Source organism: Haematobia irritans, chromosome 2, assembly GCF_050003625.1.
Source record: "Haematobia irritans isolate KBUSLIRL chromosome 2, ASM5000362v1, whole genome shotgun sequence".
Lineage (NCBI taxonomy): Eukaryota > Metazoa > Arthropoda > Insecta > Diptera > Muscidae > Haematobia > Haematobia irritans.
The window spans coordinates 13,079,456-13,094,288 of record NC_134398.1 but is presented as its reverse complement, the minus strand read 5'-3'; the positions used below and the strand labels follow the sequence as shown (position 1 = coordinate 13,094,288).

The window sequence follows — 14,833 nt, the reverse complement described above, 5'->3', positions numbered from 1 at the left end:
ACTTTCTGAAAATTTTATTCCTATAGAAAATTTTCTGAAAATTTTATTTCTATAGAAAATTTTCTGAAAATTTTATTTCTATAGAAAATTTTCTGAAAATTTTGTTTCTATAGAAAATTTTATAGAAATAAAATTTTCTGAAAATTGTATTTCTATAGAAAATTTTCTGAAAATTTTATTTCTATAGAAAATTTTCTGAAAATTTTGTTTTTAAAGAAAATGTTCTGAAAATTTTATTCCTACAGAAATGTTTGTCAAAATTTTATTTCTACAGAAAATTTTATCAAAATTTAATTTTCGTAGAAAATTTTGTCAAAATTTTATTTCCGTAGAAAATTTTGTCAAAATTGTATTTCTATAGAAAATTTTGTCAAAATTTTATTGCATTTGTTTTGTTTTTTTTTGTTGGTATGTACTGTAATGATATTTGTTGTTTTGATCTCAGCTTTAAAACAATTGTGTTGACTAAACTACAAGTGTAGCTTAACCAACAGAGGAAAATAATGTTTGTCAAATTTATTTGGGCAAAGCCCTATAGACTGCAAGATGGTTGGATGGACGCACGTTTCGGAATTACCACATTCCTCATCATCATGCTCTACTTGCAGCAAAACTATCAACCAATTATCAGAATAGATTCAGGCAGTTCGCTAAACCCAAAGTGAACCACACTTGAACCTTCCGATAAAAGGTTTATACAACCGGCTTATGCCGAAATAAAAAAAAATATATATTTCTATAGAATTTCTATAAAAATAAAATTTTGATATAATTTTCTATAGAAATAAAATTTTGACAAAATTTGCTTGAGAAATAAAATTTTGACAAAATTTTGTATAAAAATAAAATTTTGTATAGAAATAAAATTTAGACAAGATTTTGTATAGAAATAACATTTTGACAAAATTTTCTATAGAAATAAAATTTTGAGTAAATTTCCTATAGAAATAAAATTTTGACAAAATTTTCTATAGAAATAAATTTTTGAGAAATATATTTATAGAAATAAAATTTTGACAAAATTTTCCATGGGAATAAAATGTCAACAAAATTTTCTATAGAAATAAAATCTTAACAAAATTTTCTATAGTAATAAAATTTTGACAAAATTTTCTCTATAAGTAAAATTTTAACATAATTGTTCTATATAAATAAAATTTTAACGAAATTTTCTTTATAAATAAAATTTTGACAAAATTTTCTTTAGAAATCAAACTTTAACAAAATTTTCTATAGAAATACAATTTTGACAAACTTCACTATAATAATTAAATTTTGACAGAATTTTCTATGGAAATAAGATTTTGACAAAATTTTTTCTATAAGTAAAATTTTAACAAAATTTTTATATAGAAATAAAATTTTAACGAAATTTTCTTTAGAAATAAAATTTTGACAAAATTTTCTTTAAAAATAAAATTTTGACAAAATTTTCTTTAGAAATAAAATTTTGACAAAATTTTCTATAGAAATACAATTTTGACAATCTTCTCCATAGTAATAAAATTTTCTAGAGTAATAAAATTTTAACAAAATTTTCTCCAGAAATAAAATTTTGACAAAATTTTGTATAGAAATAAAATTTTGTATAGAAATGAAATTTTGGCAAAATTTTCTATAGAAATAAAATGTTGATAAAATTTTCTGTAGAAATAAAATTTTGATAAAATTTTCTGTAGAAATAAAATGTTATTAAAATTTTCTATAGAAATAAAATTTTGTTAAAATCGTTATTGTTGTTTTTTTGTTTTTTGATCTCAGCTTAAAGCCTCAGCAAGTAGAGGATGCTGATGAAGAATGTGGTAATTCCGAAACAGCTGTACATCCAACCATCTTGCAGTCTATAGGGCTTTGCCCAAATAAATTTGACAAGCATACTTTTCCTCTGTTGGTTAAGCTACACTTGTAGTTTAGTCAATGCATGTCTTTAAGCTGAGATCAAAAAACAAAAAAACAACAATAACGATTGAAGAGAGGCCAACAATAACAAACAAAACGAATGAAGATAGAGGAAGCACGCTCAAAAACAAACCCAGCCAAATACATACAAATCGATGATTTGAGTTTGGCAAAGGAAAAGAGATATGCTGGCAAATTTGTTTAGGTAGTAGCCGACTATCAAACCCTTTTTCGGGAGGTTCAAGTGTAGTTCACGTTGGGTTGAGTGAATTACCCGAATTTATTCTGATAATTGGTTGATAGTTTTGCTGCAAGTAGAGGATGCTGATGAGGAATGTGGTAATTCCGAAACAGCTGTACATCCAACCATCTTGCAGTCTATAGGGCTTTGCCCAAATAAATTTGACAAGCATACTTTTCCTCTGTTGGTTAAGCTACACTTGTAGTTTAGTCAATGCATGGCTTTAAGCTGAGATCAAAAAACAAAAAAACAACAATAACGATTGAAGAGAAGCCAACAATAACAAACAAAACGGATTTTGTTAAAATTTTATTTTTATAAAAAATTTTGCCAATATTTTATTTCTATAGAAACTTTTGTCAGCATTTTATTTCTAAAGAAAATTTTGTCAAAATTTTATTTCTATAGAAAATTTTGTTAAATTTTTTTTTCTACAGAAAATTTTTTCAAAATTTTTTTACTATGTAGAATTTTGTCAAAATTTTATTTCTATAGAAAATTTTGTCAAAATTTTATTTCTATAGAAAATTTTGTCCAAATTTTATTTTTTTGTCAAAATCTTATTTCTATAGAAGATTTTGGCAAAATTTTATTTCTGAAGAAAATTTTGTTAAATTTCTTTACTGTAGAATATTTTGTCAAAATTTTATTACTATGGAGAAGTTTGTCAAAATTTTATTTCTATAGAAAATTTTCTCCAAATTTGATTTTTTTCAAAATTTTATTTCTATAGAAAATTTTTTCAAAATTTCGTTTCTATTAAAAATTGTATTTCTATAGCAAATTTTTTAAGAATTTTATTTCTATAGAAAATTTTGTCAAAATTTTATTCCTACAGAAAATTTTGTCAAAATTTTATTTCCATAGAAAATTCTGTCAACATTGCATTATTATAGAGAAGTTTGTCAAAATTGTATTTCTATAGAAAATTTTGTCAAAATTTTATTTCTAAAGAAAATTTTGTCAAAATTTTATTTCTAAAGAAAATTTCGTTAAAATTTTATTTCTTTAGAAACATTTTGTTAAAATTGTACTTATAGAGAAAATTTTTTCAAAATTTTATTTTTATAGAAAATTCTGTCAAAATTGTATTATTATAGAGAAGTTTGCCAAAATTGTATTTCTATAGAAAATTTTGTCAAAATTTTATTTCTAAAGAAAATTTTGTCAAAATTTTATTTCTAAACAAAATTTCGTTAAAATTTTATCTCTATAGTAAAATTATGTTAAAATTTTACTTATAAAAATTTTGTACAGAAATAAAATTTTGACAAAATTTTGTATAGAAATAAAATTATGACAAAATTTTCTATAGAAATAAAATTATGACAAAATTTTCTATAGAAATAAAATTTTGCCAAAATCTTCTATAGAAATAAGATTTTGACAAAAAAATAAAATTTGGACAAAATTTTCTATAGAAATAAAATTTTGACAAAATTTTCTATAGAAATAAAATTTTGACAAAATTCTACATAGTAAAAAAATTTTGATAAAATTTTCTGTAGAAAAAAAAATTTAACAAAATTTTCTATAGAAATAAAATTTTGACAAAATTTTCTAGAGTAATAAAATTTACAAAAAATTTTTTCCAGAAATAAAATGTTGACAAAATTTTCTCTAGAAATAAAATTTTGACAAAATTTTCTTTAGAAATAAAATGTTGACAAAAGTTTCGATAGAAATAAAATTTTGGCAAAATTTTTTATAGAAATTAAATTTTAACAAAATTTTCTATAGAAACAAAATAGTTGGACAAAATTTTGTATAGAAATAAAATTTTGATAAAATTTTGTATAGAAAAAAAAATTTGACAAAATTTTCTATAGAAATAAAATTTTGACAAAATGTTCTCTAGATATAAAAATTTAACAAAATTTTTCTATAGAAATAAAATTTTGCAAAAATTTTCTATAGAAATAAAATTTTGCCAAAATTTTCTATAGTAATAAAATTTTGACAAAATTTTCGCTAGATATAAAAATTTGCTAAATATGTATCTGATTTCGCCGACTATCATTGGCGGAGCTAAGAAAATTTTCTGAATTTTCATTTACTCCTATTTTATGAGCAACAAAATTGAACTGATTTAGCGAAAATATGCTTAAGATGTAGCGTAAGGTCGTAAGGTCTATCATAATGCTATTAAATACTACAAAAAACGAATATAATTGGTGTAGGGTATCATATAGTCGACTTCAAACCATATTATTTTAGATTTTTTCTCACTTATGTTTTATTTTTAATTCTTTTTAATTGTTTGTTTCTAGATTGGCATTTGTGGTCGCACTGGTAGTGGCAAATCCTCACTGGCCCTCTCATTATTCGGTGTTCTGCAGGTGACCTCCGGTTGCATACGAATCGATGACAATGACATCTCCAGTATACATCCGGATGAGGTTCGTACACGCTTGTCCATAATCCCCCAGGATGTTCACTTATTCAATATGACAATACGAGAGAATCTTGACCCATCTGGTTACTATTCCGATTTGGAGTTATGGAATTGTCTTGAATTGGCACAGCTGAAGGATTTTGTACATAGCAAAATGCCACAAGGATTAGGTATGTACGATTATTGTTGTGCTAGACACCAAAATGGAAGTTGGCCATAGTATCACGTCATGTATGCCAATGGGTTGTCTGGCAACTGAAGTGTCATCATAGTTCAATCCGTATTGTTTGTTGCATTTGTTTGCATTCCCAGAAGAATTTATCAGAGCATCCATATATGTATGTGATTTGAGAAAAAAAAAACTCCTTTACTTCCATGACATTTGTATCGAACATCATGGGATCATATTCCAATGGTTTGAAATGGCTCAGCAATATGCTGACGAATGCTGTGGATTGTGAAGTGTGCATCCATATGTTGAGTTGAGTATGGTTCTGTATAGCGATAGTTGAGAATTTATTACATTTGTTGTGGATATAGTCCTTCAAATCCTTGCATTTTCAATGAGGAAGTTTATACGGGCTGTCAACAATAGTTTGTTTAAGTAGATTTTATTTAATACAAACAATTCGCATTACTTGGGTCACTCCATTTATCTTTGTCCGTATAAGACTTGGATAAAATTGCTGTCTTAGGTTAGGTTTAGTGGTAGCTCTATTACAAGGGACCTCATTTCATAGTCCAGTCCGACCGGCGTTTGACATTGCGGGGAGACCACTTACAGCAGCTTTGAAACTCTAATAAAAATCACCAGCATTACTGAGTGGGGATAATCCATCGCTGTAAAACTGTTTTGGTGTTTGTCCAAAACTGGGATTGAACTCATGGCCCAAGCGGACGTACTCACCAAGTTAAAGAAGACAATTTGAAGATTGTCGGAAACTTGGTGATATTCGACAGCAGTCGAATGCACAATTATTGACATAGCAAATGTTATTGATATCGCTGGCGGAGTCGGTGGGTGAATTGCTGGCGATCTAGAGCGATTGGTAACTTTGTACGGGTCTAGAGCTTCCTCGGTTGTGTGATTCGGTGATCTAGAAACTGTCCATTACATGTAAATATAATGGATGAATGTGCGCTCTGGTGAGTAAGAATTACCCTTAAATTGTAAGGAAGATTTGCCATCAATTCGCGACGAAGATTTACCAGCAACTATTGAAGAAGATTTGCCCCCAATCCATGAGCAAGATTTACCCTCAAATGGTGAAGGCTTTACCCTCAAATGGCGAAGGCTTTACCCTCAACTCGTGAGGAAGATTTACTATCAACTCGTGAGGTAGGGCTTTTACTTGTGAGGCAGATTTTCTTATGAGCAAGTTATACACTCAACTTGTGTGGTCTATTTATCCTCATCTTGTGAGAAAGATTTACATTCAACTTGTGAGGAAGATTCACTCTCAATTCGTTAGGAAGATTTACCCTCAACTTTGCATTCATCAGGGCCTCCGGTTGGTTGTTCTGAGATTTCTTTCAAAGAGAACGAGCAGGAGGAAGTTCTGGGACAAAGCAGACCGCATCGGAAGGAAGAAGATGGAAAGATCACATCGAGGAATCACAATGAACCTATACTGGTCTAAGCGGGCATCAATTTCAACACGAAAATTGATGTCATCCTCTACAACCTAACCTAACCAAACCAAACCCTCAACTTTTTAGGAAGATGTACCATAAAAATTGTGAGGAAGAGTTTTGTCTCAACTTGTGAGGAAGATTTAGGCTCAACTTATGAGGAAGCTTTACCCTCAACTGTTGAAGAAGATTTACCCTTAACTGTGGAGGACGATTTACCCTTAACTTGTGACAAAGATTTACCAGCAACTCGTGAGGAAGGGCCTTTACTTGTGAGGCAGACTTTCCCTCAACACGTGTGGTCGATTTATCCTCATCTTGTGAGAAAGATTTACGTTCAACGTGTGAGGAAGATTTACCGTCAACTTGTGATGAAGATTCACTCTCAATTCGTTAGGAAGATGTACCCTCAACTTTGGATTCATCAGGGCCTCCGGTTGGTTGTTCTGAGATTTCTTTCAAAGAGAACGAGCAGGAGGAAGTTCTGGGACAAAGCGGACCGCATCGGAAGGAAGAAGATGGAAAGATCACATCGAGGAATCACAATGGACCTATACTGGTCTAAGCGGACATCAATTTCAACACGAAAATTGATGTCATCCTCTACAACCTAATCTAACCAAACCCTCAACTTTTTAGGAAGGTGTACCATAAAAATTATGAGGAAGAGTTTTGTCTCAACTTGTGAAGAAGATTTACCTTCAACTTGTTAAGAAGCTTAACCCTCAACTGGTGAAGAAGATTTACCCTTAACTTGTGAGGAAGATTACAATTCGTGAGAAAAATGTATCATCAACTCGTGAGGAAGGGCCTTTACTTGTGAGGCAGACTTTCCCTCAGCACGTGTGGTCGATTTTGAGAAATATTTACGTTCAACTTGTGATGAAGATTTACCGTCAACTTGTGATGAAAATTCACTCTCAATTCGTGAGGAAGATTTACCCTTAACTTTTGAGGAAGGTTTACCATAAAAATTGTGAGGAAGAGTTTTGTCCTCAACTTGTGAGGAAGATTTAGTCTCAACTTATTAGGAAGCTTTACCCTCAACTGGTGAGGAAGATGTACCCTTATCTCTTGTGGAAGATTTACTCTAAACAAGAGTGTATCTTCGATTCGTGAGGAAGACTTACTCTCCACTTCCAAGGAAGAGTATACCTTCAATTCGTGAACAAGATCTATCCTCAACTTATGAAGAAAAGTTTTACCCTAAGATTTACCATCGACTTATGAAAGCGATTTACCCTCAATACGTGTGGAAGAATTACCCTCAAGAAGAAAAATGTGCCCTCAATTCTTGACGTAGATTTATTACAACTCGTGAAGAAGATTCTCCATCAACTCGTGAAGATGGGTTATTATTTGTGTGGCAGATTTTCCCTCAACTTGTGAGCAAGATTTACTTTCCACCTATGAGAAAGATTTACCTTCAACTCGCCGGTAATATTTGCCTTCAACTTGTGAGGAAGATTCAGCCTCAACTTGTGAGCAAGTTATACCCTCAACGTGTGAGGTCGATTTATCATCAATTCGTGAGAGAGATTTACTAGCAACTTGTGAGGAAGATTTAGTTTCCATCCGTGAGAAAGATTTACCTTCAACTCGCTGGGAATGTTTGCCCTCAACTTGTGAGGAAGATTTACCGTAAACTTGTGAGGAAGTTTCAGCCTCAACTTGTGAGGAAGATTTACCCTTAACTGGAGAGGAAAATGTACCTTTAACTTGTGAGGAAGATGTACCCTAACGCTTGAGAAAGATTTAACCGAAATTTGTGAGTAAGTTATACCCTCAACTTTTGAAGTCGGTGTATGTTCAATTTGTGAGGAAGATTTACCCTTAACTGGAGAGAAAGATTTACCTTTAACTTGTGATTTATCCTAAACATTTGAAAAAGTTTTAGTCTCAACTTGTGAAGAAGATATACCCTCAATTTGTGAGAAAGTACACTCTTCATGAACAAGATTTACCCTCAACTTGTGACGAAGACGCACCCTCAATTTATGAAGAAGATTTACCTTCAACTTGTTAGGATGATTTATCCTTAACTGGTGAGAAAGATTTACCTTTAACTTGTAAGGAAGATGTACCCTAACTCTTGAGAAAGACTTACCCTAAACTGTGAGGGAGTTGTAGCCTTAACTCGCGAGGAAGATTTACCCTCAACTTGTGAGCAAGTTATACCCTCAAATTTTAGGTCGATTTATATTCCATCTGTGAGGAATATTTACCCTTAAATATTCCTCACAGGGGGAATATAGAAAGATTGTGAGGAATATGTACCCTCAGCTCTTGAAGAAGATTTACCCTAAACTTGTGAAGAAGTTTTAGCCTCAACTTGAGAAGAAGTTTCGCTCTCAACGTGTGAGGAATATTTACCCAAAAATTGTGTTGAAGAGTCTTTCCCTCAACTTGTGAGGAAAATTTAGTCTAAACTTGTAGGGAAGATTTACCCTGAACTTGTGAGGAAGAGTTTTGACCTCAATTTATGAGAAAGAATTAACCGCTAATTCGTAATTACCATTAACTTGTGAGTAAGAGTTACCCAAAAAATGGGTGTAGAAGAGTTTTACCCTCAACTTGTGAGGACATTTTTGTCTCAGCTTGTAAGAAAGATTTGTTCTTGTGCGGAAGTTTTAGCTTCAACTTGTGTGGAAGATGTACCCTAACTCTTGAGAGAGGCTTACCCTAAACTTGTGAGGGAGTTTTAGCCTTAACTCGAGAGGCAGATTTAGCGTCAACTTGTGAGAAATATACCCTAAAATTTTAGGTCGATTTATCCTCATCTTATGAGAAAGATTTACGTTCAACTTGTGAGGAAGATTTACTGTCAATTTGTGATGAAGATTCACTCTCAATTCATGAGGAAGATTTACCCTCAACTTGTGAGGAAGGTTTGCCCTAAAAATTGTGAGGAAGAGTTTCGTCCTCAACTTATGAAGAAGCTTAACCCTTAACTGGTGAGGAAGATGTACCCTTAACTCTTGTGGAAGATTTGATCTAAACAAAAGTTTGTCTTCGATTCGTGAGGAAGACTTACTCTCAACTTCCAAGGAAGAGTGTACCCTCAATTAGTGAACAAGATCTATCCTCAACTTATGAAGAAGAGGTCTACCCTAAGATGTACCATCAACTTGTGAAAGCGATTTACCCTCAATACGTGAGGAAGAATTACGCTCGAGAAGAAGAATGTGCCCTCGATTCGTGACGAAGATTTATTACAAGTCGAGAAGGAGATTCCCCACCAAATCGTGAAGAAGGGTTTTTATTTGTGTGGCAGATTTTCCCCTCAACTTGTGAGGAAGATTTACTTTCCACCTATGAGAAAGATTTACCTTCAACTCGTCGGGAATATTTGCTCTCAACTTGTGAGGAAGATTTACCCTAAACTTGTGAGGAAGTTATACCCTAAACGTGTGAGGTCGATATATCATCAATTCGTGAGAGAGATTTACTCGCAACTTGTGAGGAAGATTTAGTTTCCACCCATAGGTTAGGTTATGTGGCAGCCCGATGTATCAGGCTCACTTAGACTATTCAGTCCATTGTGATACCACAGTGGTGAACTTCTATCTTATCACTGAGTGCTGCCCGATCCCATGTTAAGCTCAATGACAAGGGACCTCCTTTTTATAGCCGAGACTGAACGGCGTTCCATATTCCAGTGAAACCACTTAGAGAAGCTTTGAAACCCTCAGAAATGTCACCAGCATTACTGAGGTGGGATAATCCACCGCTGAAAAACTTTTTGGTGTTCGGTCGAAGCAGGAATCGAATCCACGACCTTGTGTATGCAAGGTGGGCATGCCAACCATTGCACCACGGTGGCTCCCTAGTTTCCACCCATGAGAAAGATTTAACTTTAACTCGCCGGGAAAGTTTGCCCTCAACTTGTGAGGAAGATTTACCCTAAACTTGCGAGAAAGTTTCAGCCTCAACTTGTGAGGTAAATTTACCCTTAACTGGAGAAGAACATTTACCTTTAACTTGTGAGGAAGATGTATCCTAACTCTTGGGAAAGATTTATCCTAAACATTTGAGAAAGTTTTAGCCTCAACTTGTGAAGAAGATATATCATCAATTTGTGAGAACGTACACTCTTCGTGAAAAAGATTTACCCTCAACTTTTGAGCAAGTTATACCCTACAATTTTAGGCCGATTTATCTTCCATCTGTGAGGAAGATTTACCCTTAACAGGAGAAAAAGATTGTGAGGAAGATGTACCCTCAGTTCTTGAAGAAGGTTTACCCTAAACTTGTGAGGAAGTTTTAGCATCAACTGTGAAGAAGTTTCGCATTCAACGTGTGAGGAAGATTTACCCAAAAATTGTGTTGAAGTGTTTTTCCCTCAACTTGTGAGGAAACTTTTGTCTAAACTTGTAGGGAAGATTTACCCTGAACTTCTGAGAAAGAGTTTTAACCTCAATTTGTGAGAAAAAATTAGCCGCTAATGATTTACCATCAACTTGTGAGGAAGAGTTACCCAAAAAATGGGTGTAGAAGAGTTTTACCCTCAACTTGTGAGGACATTTTTGTTTCAACTTGTAAGAAAGATTTGTTCTTGGGAGGAAGTTTTAGCCTCAACTTGTGTGGAAGATGTACCCTCATCTCTTGAAGAAGATTTACCCTAAACTTGTGAGAGAGTTTTAGCCTTAACTCGCGAGGAAGATTTACCCCCAACTTGTGAGCAAGTTATACCCTCAAATTTTAGGTCGATTTGTCTTCCACCTGTGAGGAAACTTTACCCTTAACGAGAGAGAAAGATTGTGAGGAATATGTACCCTCAGCTCTTGAAGAAGATTTACCCTAAACTTGTGAAGAAGTTTTAGCCTCACCTTGAGAAGTTTCGCTCTCAACGTGTGAGGAAGATTTACCCAAAAATTGTTTGGAAGAGTTTTATCCTCAACTTGTGAGGAAAATTTAGTCTAAACTTGTAAGGAATATTTGCCCTGAACTTGTGAGGAAGAGTTTTAACCTTAATTTGTGAGAAAGAATTAACCGCTAATTCGTGAAGAAGATTTACAATCAACTTGTGAGGAAGAGTTGCCCAAAAAATGGGTGTAGAAGAGTTTTACCCTCAACTTGTGAGGACATTTTTGTTTCAACTTGTAAGAAAGATGTACTCTCAACTTGTGTGGGAGATGTACCATCAACTCTTGAAGAAGATTTACCCTAAACTTGTGAGGGAATTTTAGCCTTAACTCGTGAGGAAGATTTACCCTCAACATCAACTTTTTAGGTCGATTTATTTTACACTTGTGAGGAAGATTTACCCTTAACAGGAGTTCTCTCCTTCCTTGTGAGGAAGATGTACCCTCAGCTCTTGAAGAAGATTTAGCCTAAACATGTGAGAAAGTTTTAGTCTCAACTTGTGAAGAAGATTTACCCTCAAATTGTGAGGAAGATTTACCTTTAACTTGTGAGGGAAATGTACCCTAACTCTTGAGAAAGACTTATCCGAAACCCGTGAGGGAGTCTCCCTGAAGTTGTGAGGAAGAGTTTTAACCTCAAGTTGTGAGAAGATTTGCCATCAACTTGTGAAGAAGATTTACCCAAAAATTGTCTGGAAGAGTTTTTCCCTCAGCTTGTGAAGAAAATTTAGTCTCAACTTGTAACAAAGATTTGCCCTCAACTGTTGAGGAACATTTACCCTTAACTTGTCAGCAAGATGTACCTTCAACTCTTGAAAAAAACTTGTGAGGAAAATGTAGTCTCAACTTGTAACATATATTTGGAAGCTTTACTCTGAACTTATAAGGAAGATGTACCCTCAACTATTGAAGAAGATTTATCCTAAACTTGTGAGGAATTTCTAGCCACAACTTGTGAAGAAGATGTACCCTCAACTTGTGAGGAAGATTTACCTTTAACTTGTTAGGAAGATGTACCCAAACTCTTGAGAAAGACTTACCCGAAACCCGTGAGGGAGATTTAGTCTCCCTGAATTTGTGAGGAAGAGTTTTAACCTCAAGTTGTGAGAAGATTTGCCATCAATTTGTGAAGAAGATTTACCCAAAAATTGTCTGGAAGAGTTTTTCTCTCAGCTTGTGAGGACAATTTAGTCTCAACTTGTAACAAAGATTTGCCCTCAACTGGTGAGGAAGATTTACTTTAATTTGTGATCAAGATGTACCTTCAACTCATGAAAAAAACTTGTGAGGAAAACTTAGTCTCAACTTGTAAGAAATATTTGGAAGCTTTACTCTCAACTTATAAGGAAGATGTACCCTCAACTCTTGAAGAAGATTTATCCTAAACTGGTGAGGAAGTTCTAGCCACAACTTGTGAAGAAGATGTACCCTCAACTTGTGAGGAAGGTTTACCTTTAACTTGTGATGAAGATGTACCCTAACTCTTGAGAAAGACTTACCCGAAACCCGTGAGGGAGATTTAGTCTCCCTGAATTTATGAGGAAGAGTTTTAACCTCAAGTTGTGAGAAGATTTACCCTCAACTTGTGAGCAAGTTATACCATCAAATTTTAGGTCGATTTATCTTCCACCTGTGAGGAAGATTTACCCTTAACAGGAGAGAGAGATTGTGAGGAAGATGTACCCTCAGCTCTTGAAGAAGATTTAGCCTAAACTTGTGAAGAAGTTTTAGCCTCAACTTGTGAAGAAGATTTACCTTTAACTTGTGATGAAGATGTACCCTAACTCTTGAGAAAGACTTACCCTAAACCCGTGAGCGAGTTTTATTCTCCCTGAAGATGTGAGGAAGAGTTTTAACCACAATTTGTGAGAAAGAATTAACCGCTAATTTGTGAGGAAGACTTGCCATCAACTTGTGAGGAAGAGTTGCCCAAAAATTGTCTGGAAGAGTTTTACCCTCAACTTGTGAGGAAAATTTAGTCTCAACTTGTAAGGAAGATTTGCCCTCAACTGGTGAGTAAGGTGTACTCTCAACTTATACACCTTACTTACCAGTTAGTGAGGAAGTTCTAGCCACAACTTTTGAGGAAGATGTACCCTAAAATTGTGATGAAGTTTTAGCCTAAACTCTTGAGGAAGATTTACCCTCAACTTGTGAGCAAATTAAACTCTCAACTTATGAGGTCGATTTATCCTCCACTTCTGAGGACCACATCCTCAACTTGTGCCAACATAATAGGAATTGCATTGTGAGAACTTAAAATGACAATAAAAATAACAAATCCATGCTGTTGGCTTGACTGCATATATTGAACTAGTCTGATAATCATGTATCTTAATATAGCTATTGGCTCTGCCTTTGGTGATTAATAGAGGTGTCAATGAGGATTTTTGTATATACTATTGTTACACAGGGATGCGTATATATAAATATATAGTTGTGATGTCGTTGTGAATATTAGAGAGATACGAAATACCAGTTTATTAGAGTGGAACGGAAATTATGGGAATATGAGTTCGATGAAAATAAAAATAATGTGGCAAAGGAATACTGTAGTCACGTTACCCTCCTCTCATATATTCGTGCTATAGATTTTCATTACTTGCTCTTGCTTTTGCTAAGCTACAAATCATATTTTGTAATAACATTTTATGTGAAATCCTAATATATATTTTTGGTTTATTACAGATACTGAAATTATGGATGGTGGCTTAAATCTAAGTGTAGGCCATCGTCAACTTTTCTGCTTGGCTAGAGCAATACTCCGAGGCTCTGTTTGTTTGGTGTTGGACGAGGCTACCAGTTCTTTAGATTCCAGTACTGAAAAAGCTTTATTGGCAGCAGCTCATAAGGCTTTTCAGGGACGTACTATTATAACAATTGCGGTAAGTGATAAAAAATAAAAAATAAAAGTAATAATAACATATTTTTTTATTTTTCGTAGCATCGTTTGTCCACAATTTTGGATTATGATCGAATCATTGTTCTCGAACAGGGTAAAATAGTCGAGGATGGATCTCCCAACGATTTAAAAGAGAAACCCAATGGCATATTTGCTGGTTTATTAAAATCAGGCAGACCTTTATCTGTCATAAGCACAGATACAGGAATACAAGTTCTGTAAATGCGAAACGATATTAGAGAGAAGGTTTATTTGGTTTTGATAGTTTTTGACGAGACGAAATTTTTAGATTTAGGAAAATTGTTTGTCTCAAAAAAATTATATATTTATTGCCAAGAAATTATATATTTATATGGTAAATAAAACTTGTCAGTCACAATCTTTATTATGATTATCTTTAATTTGGGTTAATTACTTGTGGTTTTCATTGTGCCACTTAAGATATTTTTGTATTATTTTTGTTTGTTTTAATTATCAAAAAATTCCAAATATATTTAATTTTATATTTAAATTCATAAATCTAGTCAATACTTTTTTTTGTATTTTTTTGTACATCAATAAATTGGGCATACAAAAATGATTTTTTTTCTTCTAAACTAAATTTTAGACAAAGGACTTTCCAAAATGCATTTATCATCTATTTCCTTTTTGTCCTCAATGATCATTTTTTGTTTGAGAAAAGGAACATTGGTTTCCTATAATTTATAGTTAATAAACTTTAAATAAATTATTTTATGTTACAACAGAATTTCTTTTTTCTAAACTTTAATTATAGAATTAAGTATAATTGTTTTATTTGTGTAATTTACCCTCTAAGAAATGGCATTAATTCCTAAGCTAAAGAAATAGTAATTTCAAAGTAAATAAAATTAGTTTCGTTCTCTACTACTTTCAAAGCA

General features: G+C 33.0%; 1 protein-coding gene across 1 annotated transcript in view; it reads left to right on the top strand.

Moving 5' to 3' along the window:
* The window catches only part of Sur (Sulfonylurea receptor), a 146,422-nt gene extending 132,103 nt beyond the window's left edge, over positions 1-14,319 (top strand). Inside the window, exons 14-16 of the mRNA XM_075293383.1 lie at positions 4,411-4,705; positions 13,721-13,917; positions 13,977-14,319. Coding sequence (XP_075149498.1) covers positions 4,411-4,705; positions 13,721-13,917; positions 13,977-14,156 — 672 coding nt within the window. The 3' untranslated portion in view covers positions 14,157-14,319. The remainder of the gene's footprint in view (positions 1-4,410; positions 4,706-13,720; positions 13,918-13,976) is intronic.
* The last annotated feature ends 514 nt before the right edge of the window (positions 14,320-14,833 follow it).